We start from the raw sequence: 27,551 nt of genomic DNA on the forward strand, positions 1-27,551 counted from the left end.
CGCCTTTCCTGCTTGTTAATGCTCGCACCTGACTTTTAGACATATTCTATTTTTTCTTATACATATTTTTATGGCTTGTGCTTTTATTATGTTTTTATTTTGATATGCATTTTATATTACCCCTGTGTATTAGTGGCATTGACCTGTGAGGATATTTGATACTTTGCTAAGGCATTATAATACTCGTGTTACTTCTCTGTCTTTTATGTTAAACACTTTGGTATACCGCTGGTTTTTAAATGTGCTCTATAAATAAAGATTGTTGTTGTGTACTGTACGCAAGTAAAAGTGCGTTCAAGTAAAATCTAATGCTGCTGCATTTCAGAAATGAACACTTCAATTATTCCCTCATAAGTTTGATAGTTGGCACAACATTTCTGTAGGTCAGATTTTTCTCCCTCCAACAATTAACAGCTTTGTATTAATGTTGCTTTTTAAAGATCTGAGAAATAAAAAACACGAGACAAAAACTTATTTTTTCCATTTTATTACTTTGTTACAAACAAGATCAAAAGGTGGTCCTTTACTTGCCGGGGAGGATGATGCCATCGTACTGAAAGAGAGGAGACGAGAATGTGAGGTTACACATGAAAAACCGTTTCACTCAAAAAGGATGTGAATTTTTAAAAAGCTGCAAAACTTTTAAAAATAGTTTAATTACCCTTTTCCATAATTCAAAAATAATGATAAAACCAGCCTCCTCTGATTCAAAGGAGCTACTTTTCAGCAAATTATCCACCAAATCTTATGATACATGTTCAGCATTTAACTTGAATTAGAAGTATCAGGGTTTCCCCTTCAAAATAAAAGGTTTAACATTTGGTCAGACTGGGAGCTTTTAAAGGTCGATGACACTCACACTGAGTCAAATATCCTGTTCCTCCTCTTTGTCGCTTTTAAAGGAGCGTTCTCTAAATTTCTTTATTTTGAAACAGTTTAAAAACTTCCAAAATTAACATCAGCTATTAAAAAAAGTGTAAAGAAGCACCTGCTATGAAAAATCAACCCAACCTTCACTCATGCAGGTCACTAACAGCACATTCTCGTTCTTAACAGTGGTCTTATAAAAAGGCCAAGCCTCTACAGGAAATGAGCAGCACACCCAGTGGGAAACTCTGCCCCCTGGTGGTGAAAGTGTTGCCCTACAGAGGGTAATTCTTCCATAAAGGACACGTAATCTGGCAGCAATCAGGATCTGTGTACTCACTTTCTGCTGGAACCAGCGCATGGACTCCTCTTTGCGGATGCGGTGCTTGAAACCGATGCGGCCCCTTTTCCGCTTCTTGTCGGCGATGCTGAAGCCGGGTCTGCCCAGAACCTGAACGCAACAAACAGGAGAGAGCGCTTCAGAAAAGGCTCCGAGCAGCATGGATGCGCGTCTGTGAAGCCAAAGCTTTGACCTCAGTACAGCCCCCAAAACAGTTTTCAAAACTTCATTCGCTTATAAAATAAAAACAATCATTCAATACTTATGAATGTTACAAAAACATTAGCAAATATTGGCTACACAGTGCACGACTTCAATAGGAGAAAGTAAACTCCATTAAAGCAGAGGTAAACTTTTTATGTACTGCTTCAGTTAAAGACGATCAGCTTTGTGTGTGATTTTTAATCAGACGTCACATCTGAGTTAACAGCATGCAGCTGTGAGTGGGTTTATAATGACAGTCTATGCAGCTGCACCGCACTTCACATTCAGCTGTCACCACTTTAAAATCAAACTGGGCTGAAAGGACGTCTCGTTCTGTTAAAAATCAACTTTCTCTTCGTGTCTTTGCTCACCTCCTCTGGTGGGAGGTCTAAAGCTCAATTTAAATCAACGTGTTCTGTGTAGAGAGTACGATGAAGTCTACACCATTTCCAGCACTGATATTTGTGTGACTGCGCTGTTTGTTACACCGTGTATAAATTCATACTGAAGTCCTGTCAATTTCCTGATTTGGGATTTCAAAAGAATCGCCTTCCTCAATCAGTTTCCTGGTATTTTTGGAAAATTGGATTTACATTAAAAGTACTAAGAAAAAAGAAAAAGGCTGAAAATCTGCGTATCACAGCCCTGAAGACTTAATTCTCATTTATTTTATTATACAGCAAAACCTGTCAAGCTGTATGCTATTTTTTCAGGCTAATTTTTTTTTAGGTTTCGGTTTTAAAAGGTAAAGAACTTTTGTTCCCCCTCACTGATTTAATTTAGTCAAGCTTAAAATATTTTTTGTGGTTATAAAATGAGCAAAATAAAAAAAAAAAAAAAAAAAAAAAAAAAATGAAAGTACAACATCAGAACAAAGTCTTTGCTGAAACACAGGCAGCTCTGTGCCTCACTGCAAAGGCCACACTACAATGATGGCATCAAATAAACTGACATAAATATAAAACACTGCTTAGGTTTAGTAAACATAAGCACTTGAGACAAACCTACTGCAGGAAGCTGCTCCGAGGATTAAACGAGTCAAATAAATCCCCGTTACATTGTATTTATTATGATTTGTTGTCTTAATGTCATCTAAAACCATAAAACCCTCAAAAACCTTCAATGACAGGTCCAAACAACATCAAGCACCCACACACAGACAATCAAAGCAAAAAGAGACAAGTAGCCGTCACTGACCCTCCAAGTCCAACCATAAGCGCTACAATTATCTACTTTTAAAGGCATTTGAGTTTTACTCACCACATAGAAGTCCAGACCATAGATGCCGATGCTGGGGTCGTACTTGATGCCCAGATCAATGTGCTCCTGGATGCCGAAGCCAAAGTTTCCGGTGTCGGAGAAGTTGTTCTTTCTCAACTCGTACTCGCGCACCTGGAAGCAGCAGAGGAGAACCGATTTACAGCAACAGCACAAGAAAATTCCCCAAAACACGACAGCAAATCTGAATATTCATGTCAATTTGAATAACTCTACATTAATACAAATTTTTTTTGTGAAGAACGATGAATCTTTTATTTTAAAGTTTTCTATGATTTTAAGTTTTACTCAAATTTTAAACGCTACAATATAAAACCTTAACATTTATCAGTCTGGGTAAGCGACACAAAGGGCTGAAAAGTGGAAAAAGATCACATGGACGCAGGTAAAACGTGACATGGAGACACCGACCTTGAGTCCCTTCTCCAGTATCTCCTCTGCTTTGGCTCCACGGACGGTGCAGTGGACAGCAATCTTTTCATTTCTGCGAATACCGAAGGATCTCACAGTGTAGCGGGCTGCAGGAGGAGGAAACAAAAACAACCTTTAAGTCCCCATAACGGCACGAAGCGGAGTGAAATATTTCCAAAATGCAGTCCATTCCTCCTCAAGGAAGTACACATTTAAGATTATACACATAGCAAGGGGCTACAGGAAGTAGTTTAAAAAGTTGAGCTGCTACTGGCCCATCAAACACAAGGCGGGATGTGTGCCGCGGTTACTCATAACCTCTGTTCAGCTGCTTAGAAGTTTTCTTGACTTTAAGAAACAAGCTTAAACCCAACCGAGAACAGAAACATAACCTGGAGCCGTTACCACAGATTTGCTGGCTTGTTGCCCTCACTCATCAGCACCAGTTGCATTAGTCAGCATATTTTATTACAGTACAACTAATAACTAAGACTAAACCACAGCTAGAAAGTGAAAACTTTGAGGACCAGACTAGAACCTGCAACAGGCGACAATATCACTAATGTACCGGTGTGCCAAACGAGGACTACAGTCACCATCTCCTGTCAGGAGGTATGCAAGTCCAACAGAGGCCATTGGCAATGAGTGAGTTTTCAAAGTAAAATACAAATAATGACAACACGACAGTCTTTAATACTCACAACTTAGGCCTCAGAGACCGTTTCATCCCAATAGCTTAGATTCTGTTTGGTCTTACCCTCACCTGTCCATATGGCACTCTTGTGTTGTATATTTGTACTGTCCTTTATCATATACACAGGGACTTTACCTTTGAACCTGGTTGTACTGTGTAACAGTGACAAAGTTGTGTTTTTTGCTAAAGTGAGACAGACACCTACCCTTGGAGAAGACTGGGGTCTGCCCCGTGAGCTGCTCCAGCACCTTGGCAGCTCTGGTCAGTCTGTCTCCGCTCTCTCCCACGCAGATGTTCAAGCAGAGCTTGCGAATGCGGACCTCTCGCATGGGGTTCTCCTTCTTCTCACCCTGGTCCTGAAAGGGAACAACACATAGGATCAGCAACTCAAAAATATAAAACATGACAAAACCACCATCATCCAAAGTCCTCACACCATCTTAGCTGCTCCTGTTCCGCTAACAAACTAGCCTAACTCGTTTATTCCTTCAGTCTAAAGTCCTGTCAATGATCTGATCTACTTCAGCCTGAGATCAACACATGCCGGCCGGAGAACATGTCCGTACATATCCCCGCTGCTAATGCTACTGTTAGCACTAACACAAGAATCATACACGTCCTGACTTTTGGCAACCCTGTTAAACTACCTAAAAACACCTCGATTAAATAACGACACGCTCAAAAAGCGGCCTGAACGTCTCTGCAATCTGAGCTTTAATAGCGGAAGCGCACAGGTTCACAGAGTCTGTTAGCGGCTAGCTGGTTAGCATTACTCGCTTTCCTACTTTTAATCACTTTTCTCCAACTTTTATGTACAAATACGACCGCAGTGTGATCAACCACAGTGAGGTCGATGGCTCTGTTCACGGATCAGCCATCAGGACGAGCCTGCTGCTCCGATGACTGCAGATTTTAACCGTTACTTCATATTTCATCGCCACAGTATGATGTCAGACGATACTCACCGCCATGTTGGATCACTAAAAGAGGGCGTTTCGTTTCCGGCGACGTATATTTATAGTCGTGGGTTCACCGAAACGCGGCTTGAGGAAACATCGATGGGGAGAGCCAAGGTTCCGTGTAACGTAAAATAATAATAACAGCTAAAAACATCAACATCAACAACAACAACAACAACAAAATAAATAAAGTTAAAAATATATCATAAAGTTAAAATGACAATAGAGCTAAAATATTAGACGTCATAAAAGAAAGTTTTGAACTTTTTTCTTTTGAAGGTAAAATCAGCAGTTTTGACTGATAAATTAACACACAGTGCTTTTTTGCCCTGTTTCCCACTATAATTTAAGCAATGCTTCAAAATTCAACACAACTGCACTAATAGGCAGGAGGAGGCATTTATGCTGGCTGCCAGGTGCTTCAAGTTTACTGAAAGATGCTCAAGTGTATTTCTTCTGTATCACTGTTAACTACTATGTCTCTTCAATCTATTTCCTTTAGCGGTTACCAAAGCAGATCATCAGCCTCCATCTCACCCTGCCTCTAACATCCTCTTCTGTCACACTAACCCTCTCCACCACCTTCCTCGCTGCATCCACGAACCTCCCCTTCCTCTTTCCTTCCTGCCTGGCAGCTCCATATTCAACATCTTCTGTCCAGTATATCCACTATCCTTCCTCTGCACATGTCCAGACCATCTCAGCCTCGCTTCTCTCTCAACCTGAGCTGTCTTGCTGATGCACTCAGTTCTTATGTTGTCCATTCAGGTCCTTCCCAGCAAAATATTAACATCTTCTACTCTGTGCCTTCCTGCTTTGCCTCCTGTCTTTTTTTAGAGCCACCCTTTCCAAACAAACACTAGCAGGTCTCACTACCATCCTGTAAATATCTGTTTACAGGATTAATTAATTAAATATATGTTAATTAAATATATTTTTGTCTTCAGTTTTTACCAGACAAAACAATTTCAAGACGAAGCAAGCCTTCCTCATTTCTTTTATAATTATTTGTTAAAGTAAGATAACTAAAATATTACAATAATTATCGTCCAATGTATTATCTTTTCTATATATTGCTATTTAATTGAGCAATAATTACACCTAATGGAAAAGCTGTTGGATTAGTTTCCCTTTTTGATCTATTAATATTTTTGTTTATGAAGCTGAGTAATATTACACTTAATTTTTTCAAAAACAACAATTAAAATGGTGAATTGAGCCACACGCACACAAAAAACTCAAACTAATGTTTTTGTATTTTATTATTATTATTATTATTTTCCTTTATTACACTTTAAATACCTTTCTATAAAATACATTTATTAATTTTGTTTTTTTTAGGTTGCAAGGAAGTCACATTAAATCTGATTTTCACAAAAACACAATATTCCAAAAAGATTTAAAAAAAAAAAATGCAGTTAAAAACATACACAGGTGTATTTATTTATATCCTCATTAATAATTAAATGTTTATCTACAATGACGTTCATTTCATTTCACTTCAAATGTCTGAAATCAGGTTATCAGTCATCAGAGTTTCACTTAATCAGCATCATACTTCACATTTCTCATTTTGTGAACAGGATATAGAAGGCATAACCCACCACGACAGCAAATGCTACACCCAGTTTATTCATCAGTTTTGCGTCCACAGAGTGAACCAGTAGGAAGGACATTTCCTCAAACGTCTCATTGCAGGTTTCATCTAAATCTTCCCTGGGCATCAGAGGTGACACCAGAGCTGGAGGCTTCAGCAGGGGCAGGCCCTCCCTCCTCTGCTCCTTCAGGGCATTGACGAGGAAAGCCAGAGCTTTACGAGAGAAGGAGGGCGGCGAGAAGAGGTTGCATTCGGGAACAAAGAAGTGAGGGAGGTTGCCTCTGCTCGCATAGTCCTCCATCGCCCGGACAAGATACAGGAAGCAGACAGGAAGGTCCTGAGGGTTCCATTTGGCATCGTCATACCTGAAAGACAGGATGCAGGGAGGAAAACATCAGAGAACTCATGTATGTAAATTAAGAGTCATATCAGTTTGTGGGCAGATTACAGGTCACTCATTCTTATCATTATAATTAGTAATAAGCATAAATATACTTTGTTATATTTACTTGTAATAGTTTGCGGAGCTTTAAATAGGAAATGTTTTGCTTGTTATTCAACTGAAAGGAAACGATTGTGCTAATCTTTACATATTTTTATTCTTGGAGTCTAATAGGGTAGCTTTGGACCCTGAGCCACGATTCATCCCCCACATGCAACAATTTTGTCTTTTATTTTGTTTTTCACAACAAAACCAGGGACCAAGCTGAACTTTAGTTAAATAAAGATCAACGCACTAGGATCAAATACTCTCCTTTACTTATGTTCCCTAAAACAAACAAATAAATAAAAATGTTATTATTGTATTCAACTTCTTTCCATTATTGCCATGTATGTCTGCAACCCATTGGCAGTGGCTTCGTGTGCCACTAGAGGGGCCACTGCACAGTTTGGGAACCACTGTATTAGACCTTCTTTTGATTGGCTGTCTCTTACTAACAGAAGGTTTGAACAGGAGGTGGGTGGAGCTTCTCACAGCTGGGAACATAATCTGTTGCAGATGCTGATTTTGTGCCTCAACAATGACTTGTGCAAGAAAATATGCATTAGCAAATTCATTTTGTAGTTCTTTAATTTAATTAGAGAGTAGTAAATTAATTTATGTTTGAACAATTAAATTTCAAACAAGGTTGAGATATCTATCTGTCTATATATCTATCTATCTATCTATATATATATATATATATATATATATATATCTATATATATCTATCTATATATATCTATATATATCTATATATATATCTATATATCTATATATAGATATATATATATTTTAGTGGTGCAACGATACTCGTATCGATATTGAACCGTTCGATACAGTGCTTTTGGTTCCGTACGCATATGTATGAACAATACAAAAGATTTTATTTTATCAACTTTTCTTCTGACGATGCTGTCTGTGTTGGATCTGCGTTCGACAGTCCATCTGCACTGTCGAGCGCAGATGGACAAAAGTAAAACAGTATGTTGGATGTGCCACGCAATGCTCAATTAAATTGGTGGGAACTGGTGTGTTAGCACAGTTTGCTTGTTAACGTGTTGACGCCGTCCAGCCCCACGCATCCGCGGTAGCTCGTTAACAGAGATTTGCCGTGTTGTGGCGTTAATGTCATTTCAACGAGATTTACGCTGACAGCACTAGTGGGAACACAACGAATATGACTGCACATTTACTCCGACATCATCCTAGTGGAAGCAGACAAAAACAACAAGCACGCATGCTACAAACTTTACCCGAGTCATTTAGACAGCCGTTAGCACATGATTCTCCTTATGGGGACCTGATATGTTTAATATGCTGCTGAGAATATAGCCCAGAAGAAGCGTATAGTATAGCTTTTATTTTGGAAAGAGCCATTTCTCTGTAATAAACTCTCTTTTCCAAAGATGAGTGATTTCTCAATCAGATAGAATTATTATTTTATCCCCTTGTTTCAGCAACATTAAATTTAAAAACTGTACTTTTGAGTTAAAATATATAGGCTATTTACAATTTTAATAAATGACAAATTAAAAAAGCATGAACATTTTTTTGTATCGAAAAAATATCGAACTGTGACACCAAAGTATCGAACCGAACCGTGAATTTTGTGTATCGTTGCACCCCTAATAAATATATTATTTATCACCCACACATATGTCAGGAGAAATCAGGACTTCAAGCCAACCATCGTTATATGTACCTTAAGCCTACCCCTGTAACGAGAGTTTTGAGGAATACCTGGTGGACAGGGTGTGCAGGAAGGTGGTCTTCCCATGGTATGAACAGAGGCCATCCAGCTCTGCAGGAAAACGTTGTTTTAGACCCTCAATCAGAGATTTGAGGAGCATTAAGCACTGCTTTCTGCAAAAAAAACCAAAAAAACATATGGCAGAAAGGCACAATCCAAAAGTTTAAAATCTGTGACATCTGTCATCCACTTCATTAACCAATTAGACAGTCTAGGCTCACAGGGAGGCTGGAGCTGATCCCAGCTCTACATTACTCAGTTATTTGTTCATTATCTTATTGAAAATGCTCTACAAACACAACAAGTGTAGCTCCAAAACAGAACTGCATAGGATGGCACAAGATCTGTAATTGCACTTATGTCATTTAACACAGTGACATCATCAACTCTGAATACTGTGGTCAAACCAATTAAATCTATCAATTAACATTCTGTCTAAATGACAGTCGACACTTCAGTGCTTTACTCCGGCCTGTGATTCCAAGATGATCAGATCTTGTGTGAGAAGATGTCTCACCGGCAGCATTTGGTGGCATGACTCTCACAGCAGGTTTTCTTGTTGCCATGAGACGTGATGATTTTCTTCTCAATGTGAGAGAAAGAGATCCTCCAACTCTCTGATGAGGGAATGCAAAACATAATATCACCACGTATTCGGACAGCACACAACAAAACTGAGCGCTGTCTATTGTGCAATAAAGCTTCAGAGATTCAAAACCTATCTATGACCTGTCATAGTTTGTCTTATTTTACATTTTGTCTTTGCTCTTAGTTGTTGTTATTATTTTGGATTTCATTCATGGTGTCATACCTGTACACTGAAGATGGATCAAAATGTATTGATTGTTTTTCCCCAGTACTCAAACTTTGATATCTCTGAAACCATTCAAGCGATTTGGACTGTTTTAAATATTATTATACGTCTTGTCCATGAGAAGATGTAAATAAAACAGTCGTCTACCTGCAAAACTGGGATTTCTACACATATACAAACCTGCTGTCACAAATTGGACATCCAAATATTTTAGTGACTTCAAGCATCCGTCATTTTGTTAACATGAGCTCCACCCCTGAGAGTCACTGAAGCATAGCACCAGATATTTGCCCTAAAACACTGAAGGACCTAGCTCAAGAAGCTTCCAACATAATGGGAATCTTTAAAGCTATGATGCTGGAAAAACACTGAGAAACACCCCGACCTTTATCCTAAACAAAACATTTGTATCATCTTACAGAAAAATAATAATTTTTTAAACTTTCTGGCTGTTGTTGAAGTGAATCTATCAGGCTTTTCCTTATTTTCTGTCATATAGCTACCGTTAGCTGAACTGTCCAGTCAAGTCAGGGATGTCAAACTCCAGGCCTCAAGGGCCGGTGTCCTGCAGGTTCTAGATATCACCCTGGGTCAACACACCTGAATCAAATGATTAGTTCATTACCAGGCCTCTGGAGAACTTCAAGACATGTTGAGGAGGTAATTTAGTCATTTAAATCAGCTGTGATGGATCAAGAATCCATCTAAAACCTGCAGGGACACCGGCCCTCGAGGCCTGGAATTTGACACCTGTGAGTTAAGCGGTTAAGAAAATGAAAGGATGAATGGTGGATAATACTTTTTTCAGTCACTGTTTCACCTTATCTTAAACACGGACAAGGTTTCATAATGATAAGTCAGAGTATGTATCACTATATCACCATGAGCCAAATGCTCAGGCTGTTATGCTGGAGGTTTCTTCCTGTTAAAAGGGAGTTTTTCTTTCCCACTGTCGTTGAAGATCTTGCTCATAGGGGGTCATGTGATTGTTCTGGTTTTCTCTATATAACTAAAAATGAATTGAACTGAAATGAATGTGCTTTGCATTGCCAGTCTTTTTTAAAACAAACCACACAGAAACGCCTCTCTGAGTTTGGCGTCTGGAGAGGAGTCAGCTTTCTCTCACCTTTGGCGTCCTCGTTGAGGTTTCGTCCTTTCTGCCTCTTTGGTACAAAATAACACGGCAAACTTCGGATGTCTTGAAGAGCTTTCTTTCCCAGCCAGTTGGTTACATCCGGGCCATTACGAACCGCAGCCGGCCAACTTTGAACCTACAAACAGACACAAGGAGGAACATTACCTCGCAGCAGGTGCAAAACACAGTTAACTCTTTTGCCACGTGTCATGTAACTGTCCCGGTTCACTGTTTAATATTTATCTTTTTGGTGTGTTTCAATGGCATCCTGATGTTGTTATCCCTCTGTCAAGCTTTTTTTGGGATGCCTGTTTTGTTTTGCCCTTTGGGAGATGTCATTGCTAGATTTCCAAGTGATTCTATCCCCTCAAAATTAGTTTTGTGACCTTTGTGTTGTGGGAAAAAAATGTAGGTGCATACTGGGGGCTATGTTTATTATTGTAATCCATTTTGAGGCGTGTTATGTGCTGTTGCTGTCTGGTAAGGAGTAAATATTCCTGTAGTTCCTTGTGGTAACTAAACTGATTTCTTTGAAGCTTATCTGCTCCCAGAATAAACCTGTATGGCATTTCTTCCCTTGCAAGTGAATAAACACCATAAACTCACTGCTCTGTGTCTCACTTTATAAGCAAACTTTGAAACTGACACTAGTCAAAAAAACAAGCCTCAAGCTGTCAAACCAAAAAAAGTTACAAGTTGATGCACAAGATAGGTTTGACAAAAGACTTAAAAATTATACGTTACTGAGAGGGAAACATTAGAAACACAAGATTGATTTAAAATAAAACAAACAAATAAATTAAAAGCAACATGAAATTATTAAAAATAATCATTAAGAAATGATAATGAAAATACTATTTTAATAACACTAGCTTAAACTGGAAACACTGGGAGAGCCGTGTGTTTCCAGAGCCCTTAAAGTACAGACAATACATGCAGATGTGTGGTTTTATTTTGCCAATAGTTTCCGGCGTCACTTTAAAGGGGTATGAGTAATTTTGAGGGGAGGAGAAAGAAGCCAGTGATGATTTCTCTTATGTCCAAGTTAAACAAACTGAGCATTGTTACAAAAGTGCTGAAGGTGAATCATGCACCATTCAGACAAAACTACAGGTCATCCAGGCTTCATACCTTTAATTATGATTTTGAGCAGCAGACATAAAGCGGCCAGTAATCTTATTTATGACCACAGAGCAGATTCAGTGATTACCTCGAGCGCAGGAACCACATCCACGGAGATCAGCTCCTCGCTGTTCTTGTCAGTTTTGAAGAGAGACAAAGTGACAGCCGGAGAGTGCACGCGCTTCCTGTTCACCTCCCAGCGATAGCATTCATCGGGCACTGAAAACAGGCACAGGTTAAATGTTAAAAACTCTGTTTTTGTTTGTGTAATGATCCCACTCTGAAGAGAGTGGGATCACATTAAGAGCACATTAAGAGGCCGGTACCACTGTGATTAAAATGCATCTGAACATGTTGAGCTTCATTTCTCAACACTTGTGGTTCAGTAACATCAGAGTTTACTGACTACTCATTATAAATTGTTATTCACTGCAGATATTTTGGGAATAACGAATAAAAAAATCTCAATTATTTCTAATCTCACTTTATTAATCTAGTGATGGAGACTCGGGGTTGGTGTTGATGAACCTTTTTGTTAACGAACATCAAAATCAAAACTGCAAAGCTAACTGAAACGATAGTGCATACTTACAAAATCAGCAAAAATAACAACTTTAGTCTCTTTTTGTTCATTTGGTTCAGTTTGACTGTAGAGAGTTTGATGGATATGCACGTAAACTCTGGGATAGTTTTGTCTGTGCAGTGCTTGTACTGTTACATTCTTGTGCTGTTAATGATAAAACCACAGTTTTGCTGCTGTGCATCTAAACTGAACTAAAATGAAAATAATGGAAAACATGACACTATAATAACTCTGGGGACTAAGATACAGCTGTGTTTCGAAAATATCAGGGTAGTGTTAATTAAAAAATGTCTCTGTAATGCACAAATGAGTTAATTTTTGAGTCTAGGTATTGATTTTAAATGATCCTAACAAGCATCGAACAACATCTTTTCTTGTGCCTGTTTGACTGGCCTTTATTTAGCCTCATAATCGTGAAAACTGGGCTCTGCTTAGTAAAAGTTGATCCAAATTTAGCCCAATGTGGTTGTCTGTTTTACATCCCATGAAACCATGATCAGATCCCACCCAATTAAAACCTGTTGACAAGACAACTTTAGGAAATTCTCTAAACAGTTTTGAGCCATTAAAAGGTGGAAAAGCCAGAAGACCAGCAGGAGAAACAGAAGAATAAGATTAGAGGTGAGGCAGAAAACCTTTGTAGGTCTTGAGGAATTTGCGGACCAGGCGATGCATCTCATTCAGGACCTTGCATGACGAGAGGGTGAGGCTGTTCTCCAGAAGAAAAGCCTTAATGGGTTGTCGAGTGGGCCGGGTGAGATCGAGCCGGTAGAAGAGACCCCCGTCGAGCTTCTTTGGGTAGAGGCGTAGGTTTGGGCTGCCTGGAAACGTCAGCATCATGTCAAACTCATCAGGCATGTGGATCTGGGAGCAGAGGATGAATTAAAAGTCAGATCAGATCACATCAATCAGGAGGAGCAGAGACTGGGAAGGGATGTGCAGTAAGGCTTTCATTATATATCAATCACTAAGGTGCTAAGAGATGTTTTGGAAATTACTGAAGTGATACTCGTGCATCAAGAGTTACTTGATGACGTGATTTGATGTTTTTCAGGCAGTCAGAAGATCAGATGAACAGGTGAACTTAATAAGAACAAAGGCAGGACATACAAATACTTAAAACTGGATTAAAAAAACCTTAAACATTAAAAGAGTCACGTCTGAATTAAAATTCAGAAGCTGTGATCTCACCTTAACTTTCTCAAAGTAGCTGCCGGCGTTGAGGCACTCTGCTGACTTGAATAAAGTGTCATTGTTAAGGAATTTCAGCAGATTCTCACGAAAATCGTTGACCACCTCAGCAGCCCAGCGACGGTCTGTCTGCCGGATCTTCAGCTCTTTGGCATTATTTCTGATCCAGATATCCAGGTCTGTGGGGATGGAGGCGGACTCCTCAGCCACCTCCCCCTCCTCTGCAAAGCGACAAAGATAATATTTTTTTTAGGCAAAGCAGAGAGGTGAGCGTTAAAGATTCATGTAAAGCCCCCAAAATTATGGCAGTGTCACCTGATTGCTGCTGCTGAATCTTCTCTTTTGGTCTGGCGACGGGCTTTACTCTGTCTCCCACCCGTGCCTCACGTGGGGATCGTTGTTGTTTGTCCTTTAACTCCATAACTCGTTTATTTCAGCCTTTAACACAGATAAAATAACCTGCTGTTTAATTAAATCTATGAAACTTAAATATGGGAGATGTAAAAAAAAATAAATTAGAAACACACCACTGATTTGCCCATTCTAAAATCTGCAAATTTTCTGCAACCTATCCAACCTTTAACCTTTAACCACTGCTCTGTTCATTTATTTCTTCGTGTTATCGTTGATTCATTTTGATCTTCTGACAATTTTCTTTTTTTTGGAGCTGACAGTAACACTTTAAACGCTTTACCTGCAGCAGCTGCTAACCGCTGCTACACTTGTTTTTCCCCACAACAACATATGAGTTCAAGTTCAGGACCAAATATCTGTCAGAACAGAAAAAGTAACATGAAGCTTTTTATTAACTCACTCATTTCAAATTGTAAATCTTAATTACACAATAGTAAATTACATGGTTGTGGTTTTTTTTTCTGCAGACCAACTGCACCATCTTAAATGCCCAGCAGGGGGCCACACCCGACACTTTGGGCATTGCTGATCTAATTGTAGAGGTTTATTAACACGTGGTAAACATTTATACATTCTATATAAATTACAACAGATAGTTAGATTTTATGTCTTTAATTATTGAAGTTTAGGGCTGTGTGTTTCTAAAAAAATAAAATGTTTGCTTAGTCTTTGCTGGCTTTGATGTATTCCATATGATATTACAGTATGGTAAGGTTGTGTTGTTTTTGCAGCCCTGGCCAACATCCTACATACACTTCAGTCATCCGGCCACACCCTGCACTGCTGCTATCCTGCACATTCACAGCTCCCTTCCACGCTTTGGTTAAACAAACTGACAGGACAGTTGAGCACTTTATGTATGTCTTTTGGGCCCAGTTGGTATGAACATGTCAGACTCACTGGAGTCCAGAGTTTGTTCATTAACACCACCTGACTGTAAAACCTGCACTAAAGTGTTGTACTGTTGGTCAAATGCTCTGTTCTCATACACTTCATTCATACACACGTCATCTCTTTCTTATTACCCACTGCAAAAAAGCAGGAATTTCTTGTGACAGTGAAAAACTTAACAGATATCAGAAGACTTCCTCCAAACAAAGTACAGCAAAATTCAGACAGAAGCCAGCTGAAATGTAATGTCAGCAGCTCAGCTGTCAGCAGGCAGGAAAACATTTATAATGTACAGGGTGTAAAAAAAACAAAGGGTCATGGCTGGTTTGTTTTAAAGTTTATGAGTAAAAGGAACTTCTAGACTTCTCTGCAGCAATAAATGGATGAGAAAATTGCAAAAGCAGGGAAATATTCAACTCCTGACTAAGATAAAGCCCATAGGCTTGCATAATAATATAAACTAAGTAAAAGAAAAAAATATTAAACTATACAACTTAAGGTGTTTTTTGTTTTGTTTTGTTTTTTGTCAGGGTGACAATTAATTACAGAAAAGTTTCTCTTTTTTCACTATTTCACTATTTCATGTACCTTATTTCACTATTTCATTACAGTTTTGCTTTGTTTTGTTTGCTGTGGGTCTGTGGCCATTTATTCAGATTAGTCAAATGAATCTGATTTTCTGTGAATGAACAGAAAATGTCATCTTTTCAGTTAGAGGACAAACTCAGTCCTTTTTGCTTTTTCTGTAATTTTACGGATTTACATCTCAGGCTGTTCATCAAATTTGATAAAGCATCGTTTGATTAAAGGATGTGTTATTTAATTTATCGTGTACCTTGAGTAAAAAAGTCAGGTGAAATGTTTTATAGGTTATTGAGCAATACTTTTACACAACTTGGCTGTATGTGTCTCATGAAATTAAATGAGCTCTATGATAATTTATACTAGTAGATGGTAAATACCCAACTTTCAAATAAACAAAATGTAGCAGCGGGCCGGTTAGCGTTATTTCTGTTTATGAACATCACTGCCCCTCCCTATCAGGGCTGTACGAGGTCCCTTTAATATCCCTGCAGGACAGCAGTGTTAAGAAGGAGTTCAGTTCCTGTTTAAGAAAACCTGCTTGCGTAAGTGGATCCAAAGATCCAAAGAATTATGGAGGTAAATTTGACTGAAAAGGGTTGCATATGCGTACAATGTGACCCACGAGCGTAAACTAAACGTTACACGCGTACAGCGATTTCTGTGTAATGTTTAAGGACTCCTATGCGCGTGCTCCAATCCACACAGAAATACGAAGCGATCCGACCACAGGTATAACACTTTTATAAACGTGTACGTCCAAACCTGAACAAATACTGATCATTTACGCACATTTTTATTAAATCCGTGGATCCGATCATTTTGGCTTTCAAAAACCACAGCTGAGGGGCGAAAGAGCCGCGTCTCTGTGACCTCTGCACTAAAACACCGAAGCGAGTGATTTGTGATGTGAAAAGAAGCAAATGAAACAATCCGACAGCGGTTTGACTCACCTGAGCAGCGTCCTCTGCAAATGGAGGTGAAGCCCTGACCGATGTGTTTTACTTCCTACTCCAGGATTACTTTCTCTTTCAGTTATCATGAAGCAGAATCTAGGGATGAAGCACTCTTCCTCCTCCTCCTCCTACCTACGGGATCCGGTTTTCAGCTTCATCACCCCTGATGGGAAAATGTTGCGCCATGAGCTGGTGTATGTGCTCACACACCTTTTACGTTCAAGTGTGCCCAACAATGAATTCCCACAAAGACACCACTACATCAGGAAGCATTTAGGCTCTATGAATCAAGTGTGAGGTTTAATGCTTTACTTGTGTTTTTGTGGCTTTTATCTATCTGCTCATGTTAGGTCAGGATCACTTAAGTGGAAAGAATGTGTCATACATTCAACCAAACATTGTTCCAAGTAATCTTGCACAATCTGGAAATATCCTCTAAATTTTTTGGTTTCATTTTCAAGAAAATGCGAAGGCTGTGTCATCTCTGATTCCACTGCAGAAATAAATGAGGGCATAAATAATCTTTATTCTTGTTCTCTGCACACCAACCCACCGAAGACACTGCCATGGTTTGGCTCATCTCTGATGGAGATGAGAGAGCAGAGAACTTGTCCTGCTGGTGCTCAGAAAACAACCTGAAGCTTATCATGAACTTCAGAAGACACAGACAGGTCCACTCCCCTCTCATTATAAATGAAGAATGGGTGGAATCTGTCTCCACTCGAGGTTTCTGGGCACCCACATTTTTGTCAATCTCACCTGGACCCACAACACCAACGCCATGGTAAAGAAAGAAAGCCCAAAAGCGGCTAAACTGTGTGCAGTTGGTCTCACAATGTGTTGCTAGCTGAAGGTCCAGCTGCTGTATTTTACAGGGAGAGGAAAGAAAGAGAGTTAACTTCACTCAGAGATGAAGATAAGAAAGACAGGAGAGGAAGACGAGAGGTTAGGTGAGGTATAGCTGTGTTATTTAAAGTTACATGGCAATTCTTTACATATAGTACAGGTTGAACAGGTTAGTTTGCTGTACTTCGAAAAGTAAAGATGAGGGTGCGACTGGTGGTTCATCGGTCAGAGTTAGGTTACACCCAGTGTAGCAGAGATTCATGTGAATTTTACCTGATGATGCTGAGACTGATTCACTGAATTGCAGCATAAACAGCGTACTGTCAGTGCAGAGGATGGAAATCAGCCAGGACGACTCACGACACATCTGCTGACATCTGTTCGAATTCAGTTGTGTACATCCACAAAGAGTATCAGGTCAGCTGATCACAGCCTGTACATTACGAATATTTCTCAATAGAAATTGTGAGTTCTGATTCTTTTGCCAACACAGAGCCATTACAACTCATTTTAGGCTTCACCCACCTGCTGAGACTGTACACATTTTCCTGTTTAGAGGCAAAAACAAAGCAGGGAACAGAAAATAGAGACATAGTTTTTAGATTCAAGCTGAGTATAATTAGACTGAAGTCTGTGTTCCCATCTGCTGATATTATTTTATCATTATGTAATTATAACACAAGGTTCAGTTAGTTTGCACAAAAATAGAAACGTCCTACAAAGAGCTACTTTTTATTTCTTACTTTGAGTACATTTCAGAGCCTGTACTTCTTTACTTTTACTTGAGATGAATCAGTACTATAGTTTTACTGGAGTATTTTTTATGAGTAGCATTTGTACTGCTACTTAAGTACAGAATGTCCGTATTTTTGCTACCTCTGAGAGTAATTAAAACCACCCAAGAAATCATTGAGAGGCCTATGTCACCCCTGGATGCCATCGCCAAATCCTCCTGTTTCTGGAAAACCAGGGCCATCACAGGTGAGCCCTTGCACCCCGCCCACCACCTGTTTGACCCGATGCCCTCTGCTCGGCGCTGTATGCCAAATATCCTTTTGGCAAGATACTAAATGGTAGATAGAAAGCACTGAAGCATAGAGCAAAATGCTGGTATGAATGGGTGAATGAGGCATGTATGAAGTGTTTGAGTGCTCAGGTAGAGCAGAAAAGTGCATAAAAGAACCAGTCCATGTACCAGTGCTGCCACTGTCTGCAGTCAATAAACACAAAAGAGGCGTTTTCATTTGGCAATGTTTGAGATTTTTATTGTTTTGGTTTAAATGTAATCATGATGGTAGTTTTCCCTTGAAGGCACGAACCTTCCTTTCCTACGGAAACTCTTCCGATGGGTTTTAATCAGCATAAGCCAGTCCTTGAGTAGAGAGCTCTGCCTCAGAGAAGACGGCGCTGGATGGAAGGGGGGAAGGGAGGATGGGGCGGCCCGCTGCTGCTGAGACGCGACTTGTTGGTGGACCTCCTGCACGAGGATTCATTTCTTTTTGTCGGCTTTCTGTGCGGACTTGGTGACCTTTCCACCGCTGGCAACCTTCTTCTCGACGGACTTGATGACGCCAACGGCAACGGTCTGCCTCATGTCACGCACGGCAAAGCGGCCTGAGAGGAAGAGGAGAGACGACTCAATGAGAGGCTTGAAACAAAACCTTAAAAAGTTTTTAAGTTTGAACTTCACAATTCAAAAGGCAGCTTGGTTAAGTCTCATAATGGGTTATAACAACAGTTATAACAGGTTATAATACATTAAAGAATATGTCTGTGACGGTTCGTATGGCACAACATAGAAGAGCCACCTCCACGGGACAAGACTCGGCTGTCCATCTGCATCTAAAGGTCAAAGGTCACTCTTTCAAGGACGCAAATGTTCACATTTTGGACAGAGAGGACAGATGGTTTGAAAGAGAAGTGAAAGAAGCATCTATGTCCACTGTGAGCGACCATCTTTGAACAGAGGCGGTGGCTTACGACACCAACTCTCTGCCATCTATAATCCAGTTTTGAGTTCCCTTCCCAGACGCTTTAACGCCCACTCACATCTTAGGCCATTTGACCTCAGGAAATCACATGATAGGGTGGAGCTAGGTTTCACAATGAGCTCACCCGAAACCTTGGCTGATGGCGACCTACACCCGTTTTCACACCTGGCTCGATGATTAGGTAGAGGATCATTAGGGGGCCCATTAAGACGAGGTGAAACGTCTTCAAGCAACTTAAAGAAGTCCGGACGCTTTTCTTTCCAAGCTCCTTAGACTACATTAAAGAATATTGTGCAACATTTAATAGGTCACAATACAGGAACTCCAGCAACACTTGAAGGGAAGAGGAACAACTTTATTGCCTGACCAACACATTTCGGCTTGTGGACTAGGTCGGCTACTGGACTAAGTCATTAATGATGAAGACGGGGGTGAGGAGACATAATCCCCACCTGTCTTAAAATACATGCATGAAATACATAATAAGAATATTACAAATATACAAAAAAACGATTAAAAAGAAAAACATTTAATTCAAAAAGAAGTCAGTGCAGCAGTTAGATTAAAAAAAAAGAGGACCTCATTTATGTCTCTCAAATTCAGACTTAAAACGAGACATCTAGAATGCTACTCCTTCTTTTATTGAAAAAATAAATATAAATAAATAGATAAACATTACCCATGTGAGAATGATTGACAGAGCAAAGTAACTGGTAAAAAAGAATTTAAAAAAAGGGTGCAGTTCACAAAAACTCATTGATAGAAAAATCCTCATGCATGCTTCTAGAGTGCAGACGCTTAAAATGGAATATCCAAAATGCTTCTCTGTTTTTTCGGGATAAAATTAATATTACCACCTCTTTGGTTTAGTTTAATGGCTTCAATGCCTAGAAAGAATAGAGGTGAATTTGGATGTTTATCATTGAAGTGTCTTGCAACAGGGCTGGTTAGATCATTCCTCTTTGTGACTTTTTCATCCTCTTCACGCACCTTGGAAGTAGGTGAAGTTGTGCCAGAAATATTTGCTGTAACATTTAATAGGTGACAACAACAACCTACATCTGAACACAGCCAAGGCCAAGGAGTAATCGACTTCAGATGAACAAAGCAATCTGAGCACTCCGCCCTCTACATCATAGGTGTCAAACTCTGGCCCACAATTACATTTGGCCCACGAAGCCATACCAAATTACTATTAGAGCTGGCCGACTGGTATTATACAGCTAATATATATATTGTTTAGTATTAAGCTTTGCTTGTTCCATATTCAGTTTTTCAGCAAAACATGTTTGAGTCCATAAGAAAAGATTCATTCTTATATCTGGAGGAATAAATATATTTCAATAAATATTAACGTTAGCCCGCGACTTTGTTCCAGTTTTGAATTTTGGCCCACTGTGTATTTGAGTTTGACACCCCTGCTCTACATTGATGGGAAGGGATAGAAAAGGTAGAAAGCTTTAGGTTCCCTGGGGTCCATATCTCAGCCAACATTACCTGCTCCACAAACATTTTCCACCAGGTAGGAAAAGCACAACAAAGAATATACTTTGTCAGGAAGTTGCATCAGGCCCAATTAGACCAAAAACTGACTGCTAATCAACTTCTACCGCTCCACCATCGAGAGCCTTCTAACCTACTGCTGTACACTCTGGTTTAACTGCTGTACCATGGAGGACAAGAGAAAACTGCAGCAGGTGGAGAGGGCAGCAGTGCAGGCAATTGGCACTTCACTAACTTCAGAGACATTTATACAGGTCAAAGACAAACAGGCTCAATAGAAATTTCCACCCACAGGGTGTCAAACATGCCCTACTTCCACCCTGATTGAAGGTTAACGGTTAACTGTGCTGTTAACATTTATGGACATTTTAACTGTATTTATAAACTGCATTTATTGTAGTATAATGCAACCAGCATTCCTACCTCTAGTCCTAGCTCTTACTCAAAGTTCACTACCATCACATTGCACCCTATATTGCACCTGCTCTTTTATATAGCACATATAACTTGTATATATACCTTGTACATATCTGTGTAGACACTTACGTTGTTACATACAGTCACTGTGTAGGCACCTCTTAAACTTCAAGTCCATTTTTTTTGTTTCTCTTTTTTTTCTCTTATTCTGAAGGAATTTTAATGCTAAATTTCTATATGCTGCTAACGGAGAGATGCCAAACTGTGTTTCACTGTTCTTGTAACAGTGACAATAAAGATCTATTCTATTCTATTAATCATGATAGATCACATGAGGTTAAACGATCTCAAGTCACAGATATATTGTTAAACCTGACCACACTTTCTAATATGGAGCTGGATGTGACCCCTTTAAAGGCCCAGGGTGCTGCAATATTTTTTTTGGGCCACAATGAGCACCCCAAAAACCCAAACTTTGTCATGATGAAGCTTCAATTAATTTCACTCAATAATAAAATTACCATAAAACCCAAAATAATTCACGGAAAGACTCTCAAACCGACCTGATGTAACATTCCAAGCACACGGTAATTTTAACCACGACTGCACTGTTACTGCAGCTTTAAAGGAAAGGCTGACACATAATTATCTTCGAGACAAACAGCGTTTTTACTCACCAAGGGGAGGGTACTGGGAGAAGCTCTCGACACACATGGGTTTTCCAGGCACCATGGTGATGATGGCAGCATCTCCTGACTTCAGAGCCTTGGGGTTGTCCTCAAGCTTCTTGCCAGAACGACGGTCAATTTTCTCTTTGAGCTCACTGAATTTGCAGGCGATGTGAGCAGTATGGCAGTCCAGCACGGGGGCGTAACCCTGGGCAATCTGGCCGGGGTGGTTCAGGATGATGACCTATGAAGGGAGAAATGAGGGAAGTGTTGTACTTAGAGATCAATATCCTTCCTCAGTTTATTACTGGACTTCTATTTGTGACAGAAATAACCGAAATGAGGAGGGGGGGAGGCCAGGATTGTATTCCTTTCTGGATTAAGCTCCAAAAACATTTCCTTCAACTTTAACATTTTTAGTTTTCTGTGCAGCTTTTCTTAGGGGGATGTCTGTCGATGAAGATGTGCTTTTAAACAAACTGGTTCAAGTTCTCGTACTCATGCTTGGTTTAATCACAGCTAAGAGGCCTAAGTGGAAATACTTAGACTACATTAAATAAGGACTTTTTTCTCTACTATTGGGATGGGAAGAAGACTTCGCCTCAGAAAAATAGGATAGACAGTCATGTAATTCTGTCATTTTTTACCTGAATAAATGTAGTAGACATAAACAGTGATGAGGCATACCATATTTTTCAGATTTAAAAAAATCAGATAAATGAGTAATTAAAAAAATATATATAAATTTTTAATTAAAAAGTGTCAAAATAGGTAATAGACACTATATGATTTACTTGGTTTAAAACTTTTCAAAGAAAAGCTATTTATTTATTTGTGAAGGACCTCTTGCCTGCAGTACCATCACAGTCCAGCAGGGGTCCACCTGTATAAGTGATACGTGTCCCTTTTGTTTTTGCTTTTATTTGTTTGTCAGCCATTATTTAGTGGTCAGTTTGTTTTTTCCATATGCAGATATGGGAAAGAGGACAAATAAAGCCCAAGACAAACCTTAAAACAGCAAAACAAAAGATGTTTCTCAAACCTTTGACAGCTCTAAAGAAAACAAAGTGCTCTTTACACTGAACTGATAAAGATCCTCTTTAATGCTTTAATGTATAACTAATAAATCATGATTGATTTACAAACTGTGTGACTACAGTGTACTGATTCCCGAAATCAGGGCAGTGGTACACTGGTGGGGCCTGCAGATGCTGCAGGTAAGCCACGAGAAGTCATTTATCATTAACCTGTTAACAGAAAGGCTTCATTTTGTGAATTAGTTCACAATTATCAACAAATATCGACATTAAAGAATGAAATTACTTCTAAAGAAATTAGACTGGAGTAGGGGCTGTCAGGAGGCAGAGGTAAAGTAATGATGTGCCTTCTTGGCCAGAGTGTTTCCTGATAAATAAATGAATAAATGGGGAATCACTCTTAACATAGAAACCATCGGAAGACTGAAATGAATCAGTGAATTAATAAGAAGAAACTATTTCATTTTAAATGTATTTATTTATGGGTGGCCCTGAGAAGAGTTTGGATTTAAGCAGTGTAAAGCATTATACTGAAGTGTTTCTGTGTACCTGCTTCATGTGTAATCTACAAAAATAACTGTGTGCATGTTTATTATCGCATGTTTAATCTTTTCTGTTTGCTTACCTGGGCGGTGAAGTTGTCAGCAGCCTGGGGTGGGTCGTTCTTGCTGTCACCGGCCACGTTTCCACGGCGGATTTCCTTGACGGAGACATTCTTGACGTTGAAGCCGACGTTGTCACCGGGCAGAGCTTCAGTCAGAGACTCGTGGTGCATCTCCACGGACTTCACCTCTGTGGTCAGGTTGGGGGGAGCGAAAGTGACGACCATGCCGGGCTTCAGGATACCGGTCTCAACACGGCCGACGGGAACGGTTCCGATACCTGACAGGAGGGAGAGAAGTCAGCGCTCCTCCATATCTGACTTTTTTTAGTATTCAAGCGTTTCTGCTTTTGTAAATAAAGACTGATCTGATTGGTTAAACACTTAAAACAGTGAGGAAGAGGCGGCTGGGTTTTTATTGTGTACTGTTTTTAGTACTAATAATAAAATTACAAGTCTGTTAAACCAGAGGTAGAAGAAGCTTCATAGAATTTAAAATAATAGCAGCAGTAAAGAAATAAAATAGTCCAAAAACATATAAACAAAGAAATACATTTTAATAGTTAAAGCTAAATAAAGCTTAAACAACTTAAAACAATAAAAGTAAGGTGTTTTGATTCTGGAATCTAACGTGGCTTTAATGTTATCAACTAAACTGAGGTGACAAGATTTTCATAATTAAACATCCTCTTTGATTTTCCTGATATATTATTTCAAACTACCCAAGATGTTTATGAAGGAAGTTTTACAGTTTTCTTATTAATCACTCTTAAAAGCACTGGATGTAACACAATACAAAGCAACACTGCAAAGTATTTAGATTACTTTTTTTGTCGTAAAAATGAACACAACGAGTGATTTGCCAGTGATTTAGTTACTTTTACAATCATCAAATCAGCAATCAGATCCTGTTATAAGGTATTTATTTGTTATTTCTGTTGTGACAAAACAAAAAACATGAAATAGAAAACCCCTGAAATATTTGTACTGCTTCTGTCCATCTTTGACTCGCGCGACAATCAGCTCTACATTACACTCACGCAATCTTGCAGCCGGGGTCGGCAAACGTAACGACAGCAAGGTCGACGTTTAGATTGTTTAAGCATTTTCATTATTTCCTGCTGGTGCTCAGATACTACTGAGGAGAACGATGCTGATGCTACAGCTCTGAAACGGCAATGAAGGAAATGAATAAGCTTGTTGCTGGTGATTTCAGAGTAGAGGAACACAGCGGTTGTCGGAGTCAGACTATTAGTGTTTTGTTTGCAGCTATATTACTTTTGAGGGTCCAAAAACCACTAAAAGTTATCCATAAACTCTGCAGGTGCACTGCACAGATGCAAATCTGTATATAATAAAAGAATAATAAATGAATTAAAAGCATAAACTTGGATGGTTTTTACCACACAGAAAGTCGTATCATTATTCAAATTATTGCATTAAAAATGTCCCAGAAGGCACAAAAAGCACAAACAGGGTCTGAAGGTCCAGTCCAGTTAGTGGAAGTGAGGTCAGGAAGTCAACAATAAATCTGTGTCAATCTCAGCAATCACACCTCTTAACTTTAAACCTTAACAAGATCCAAATAAATTACTTTTAAAAAAGTACCTTTAGAGGTAGTTTTTTACTGTAGGCATTTAAAAATGGGAGTTTGTGGGCACTGACTCCACGAGTGGGAAGAGACACAGGTTTTACTTTTTCCTTGAGATGCGTGATGACTTACTGGGTTTACAGGGTGCTGTGTGGCTTTACTTACCGCCAATCTTGTAGACGTCCTGCAGGGGCAGACGCAGAGGTTTGTCGGTGGGGCGGGTGGGTGGCATGATGGAGTCCAGGGCCTCCAGCAGGGTGGTGCCTGTGGCTCCGCCTTCCTTGCGCTCGATCTTCCAGCCCTTGAACCAGGCCATCTAAAGCGTAGAAAATGAGAGGAAGTGAAGAGAAAGACTCTTCGAGCAGACGTCTACACTGGGGTGTGTTTGAATCCCTCACCTTGTCACTGGGCTCCAGCATGTTGTCTCCGTGCCATCCGGAGATGGGGACGAAGGCAACCGTGGCGGGGTTGTAGCCGATCTTCTTGATGTAGGCGCTCACTTCCTTGGTGATTTCCTCAAAACGCTTCTGGCTGTAGGGGGGCTCGGTGGAGTCCATCTTGTTGACTCCGACGATGAGCTGCTTCACACCCAGAGTGTAGGCCAGCAGGGCGTGCTCACGGGTCTGGCCGTTCTTGGAGATACCAGCCTCGAACTCACCAACACCAGCAGCAACGATCAGCACAGCGCAGTCAGCCTGAAAATCAACACCAGGATGCAGATTAGATCCAAGTCAGCTGCAAGGCGAAGTTTGCAGGAGTCAAATCCTCATGCTGGAGCTTATGGTTCTTACCTGGGAGGTACCAGTGATCATGTTCTTGATGAAGTCTCTGTGTCCAGGGGCATCAATGATGGTCACGTAGTACTTGCTGGTCTCGAACTTCCACAGAGCGATATCGATGGTGATACCACGCTCACGCTCGGCCTTGAGTTTGTCCAGCACCCAGGCGTACTTGAAGGAGCCCTTTCCCATCTAAACCACAAAAAGCAAAGTAGAGGGAAGAATCAGTCAGAAAGGTTTAACAGAAGAGATTTTATTTAATCAGTTTTATTCATAGATCTGAGAAAACTGAAATCCAGCTTTAACAGAACTGAATTTAGAGAATTTTACTTTACTATTTTAATTTATTGTTAATCTTATAGAAATACAAGCATCCTTCACCACAGTGTTCATGACCTTGAACCTTTGAAAAAATACAAATACTAAACTCCAGTTAATCCCTTAATCTGAAAAGGTAAAATCACCTTTTAACTGGCTCATAATGAGCTTTTTAAGGGGTGATTATGCAACTACGCTAGGCAGACAATCTGAGTTAGCTTGTTTAACAGAGGTATATCCCGAAACGTTGATTCTGTTAATCTGGTTGCAGCGTTTTCAGAGTTATATGCATTTTACTGTGTTTTTACCCATTTCATAAGCAAACAAAATATATATAATTAATTTATTTTTAAGTAAAGTAAACCCTACTAAAAAATGGTTAAAATCTTTTGTGATGTAAGGCCAAAACATGTTTTGCCGTGCAACAAAAACTTTAATAAACAGGAAAAACTCGCTTTGGTTAATTCAATACCTCATAAATAAGTCTTATTTTAAAATAATTTTTTCTAGACCTAAAGCTGTTTCTCTTCAGCTTACATTCAGGAGAGCATACTTTTAAAAAATGAACCTCTGTTCAGCCTAATAGCACCAAAAAATTTACAGGCTAGATAAGAAAAATTATGTAAAACATAACATCTTTTTGTACCTTATTGTTTTGTGTTTTGTGAATTGATTAAAAACAAGTTTTCTTGTGAAAATGCTATTTTTCTGCCTTGTGTTTGTCTTTGTTAAATTCTTGTGTTCAAGGTCTGCTAAGCATTCTTTGGCATCCTTCAATGTCTGTGCCTTACTGAGGCCTAGGTTTCAGTGCTAATATCCTGTATTCATCCTAGTCCTATCGTAGAATACAGAATGTATCCAAAAACATTGGTTATTGGAACATTTCATGTTATAATATACAAGTAAAACATTATAACAGATATAATTTTCATGATATATATCATGTATAATGATTATATTATATTGTATGGTCTTTACCTTAGATTATAAACCACCTTAAGGGGAAAGCAGTGATTTGTCGCTATATTAAAAAATGAATTGAATGTTTAATAAGTTTCACTTTCAATGATTAATTAATTCAGTTTCCCCTAAAATGTTGCGTAATATTAAATATATAATTATATACAAGCAAGATTTTAACTCTTATTTTGCACGACATAAATTAACCTAACATTTAAATCTTTATGCGTTTTTTGCGCTTGAGGGCAGTGTGTATTTTTTAACAGTAGATGGCGGTTTTACCCAAATAATATCATTGAACAGTTATCCCACCACACCCACCGTCTACTGTTATGGCATTTTACCTCAGAGTCTCACTGTTATATCCCATACAGTGTTTATGCGGTAAGAAGCCTAAGATTAGGCCGCAGTCACCCACCTCAGCGGCTTCCTTCTCAAACTTCTCGATGGTTCTCTTGTCGATTCCTCCGCACTTGTAGATCAGGTGACCGGTGGTGGTGGACTTGCCGGAGTCGACATGTCCGATGACCACGATGTTAATGTGGGTCTTTTCCTTTGCCATTTCGAT

General features: G+C 39.4%; 3 protein-coding genes and 1 long non-coding RNA gene across 4 annotated transcripts in view; 1 reads left to right on the forward strand and 3 right to left on the reverse strand.

Moving 5' to 3' along the window:
* LOC146492814 (uncharacterized) overlaps window positions 1-27,551 on the forward strand; it is a 181,421-nt gene that overhangs the window by 129,111 nt on the left and 24,759 nt on the right. The window lies entirely within an intron of this gene.
* On the reverse strand, window positions 472-4,874 carry rpl11 (ribosomal protein L11). The gene is made up of 6 exons (XM_085148001.1): window positions 4,760-4,874; window positions 4,000-4,150; window positions 3,101-3,207; window positions 2,672-2,803; window positions 1,208-1,318; window positions 472-553 (listed from the first exon to the last, which is right to left on the reverse strand). The coding sequence occupies exons 1-6, from the start codon at window positions 4,763-4,765 to the stop codon at window positions 524-526; spliced, it is 537 nt and encodes a 178-aa protein (XP_085004127.1). The 5' UTR covers window positions 4,766-4,874; the 3' UTR covers window positions 472-523.
* Window positions 6,158-16,288, reverse strand: LOC146492824 (cyclic GMP-AMP synthase). The gene is made up of 9 exons (XM_085147997.1): window positions 16,270-16,288; window positions 13,745-13,867; window positions 13,430-13,650; window positions 12,874-13,102; window positions 11,744-11,874; window positions 10,525-10,669; window positions 9,102-9,201; window positions 8,575-8,697; window positions 6,158-6,715 (listed from the first exon to the last, which is right to left on the reverse strand). The coding sequence occupies exons 2-9, from the start codon at window positions 13,848-13,850 to the stop codon at window positions 6,322-6,324; spliced, it is 1,449 nt and encodes a 482-aa protein (XP_085004123.1). The 5' UTR covers window positions 13,851-13,867; window positions 16,270-16,288; the 3' UTR covers window positions 6,158-6,321.
* LOC146492825 (elongation factor 1-alpha) lies at window positions 18,356-27,545 on the reverse strand. Its single transcript, XM_085147999.1, has 7 exons — window positions 27,402-27,545; window positions 25,718-25,897; window positions 25,325-25,621; window positions 25,092-25,242; window positions 23,360-23,616; window positions 21,707-21,941; window positions 18,356-18,732 (listed from the first exon to the last, which is right to left on the reverse strand). The coding sequence occupies exons 1-7, from the start codon at window positions 27,543-27,545 to the stop codon at window positions 18,608-18,610; spliced, it is 1,389 nt and encodes a 462-aa protein (XP_085004125.1). The 3' UTR covers window positions 18,356-18,607.

This window comes from Neolamprologus multifasciatus, chromosome 22 (genome assembly GCF_963576455.1).
Source record: "Neolamprologus multifasciatus chromosome 22, fNeoMul1.2, whole genome shotgun sequence".
Lineage (NCBI taxonomy): Eukaryota > Metazoa > Chordata > Actinopteri > Cichliformes > Cichlidae > Neolamprologus > Neolamprologus multifasciatus.

Bases quoted from the DNA above. Each gene is read 5' to 3' on its own strand.
- rpl11 (XM_085148001.1), bottom strand. The intron at 3,208-3,999 runs GTAGGTGTCTGT...CTCCTCCTGCAG, and splicing joins GACCCCAGTCTTCTCCAAGG to CCCGCTACACTGTGAGATCC. The intron at 1,319-2,671 runs GTGAGTAAAACT...TGTTGCGTTCAG, and splicing joins ATGGTCTGGACTTCTATGTG to GTTCTGGGCAGACCCGGCTT.
- LOC146492825 (XM_085147999.1), bottom strand. From the start codon at position 27,545: ATGGCAAAGGAAAAGACCCACATTAACATCGTGGTCATCGGACATGTC. The intron at 25,622-25,717 runs GTAAGAACCATA...GTTGATTTTCAG, and splicing joins TGATCACTGGTACCTCCCAG to GCTGACTGCGCTGTGCTGAT. The intron at 25,243-25,324 runs GTGAGGGATTCA...TCTACGCTTTAG, and splicing joins TGCTGGAGCCCAGTGACAAG to ATGGCCTGGTTCAAGGGCTG.
- LOC146492824 (XM_085147997.1), bottom strand. From the start codon at position 13,850: ATGGAGTTAAAGGACAAACAACAACGATCCCCACGTGAGGCACGGGTG. The intron at 13,651-13,744 runs GTGACACTGCCA...GTCGCTTTGCAG, and splicing joins GATTCAGCAGCAGCAATCAG to AGGAGGGGGAGGTGGCTGAG. The intron at 8,698-9,101 runs GTGAGACATCTT...TTTTTTTTGCAG, and splicing joins CATGCCACCAAATGCTGCCG to AAAGCAGTGCTTAATGCTCC.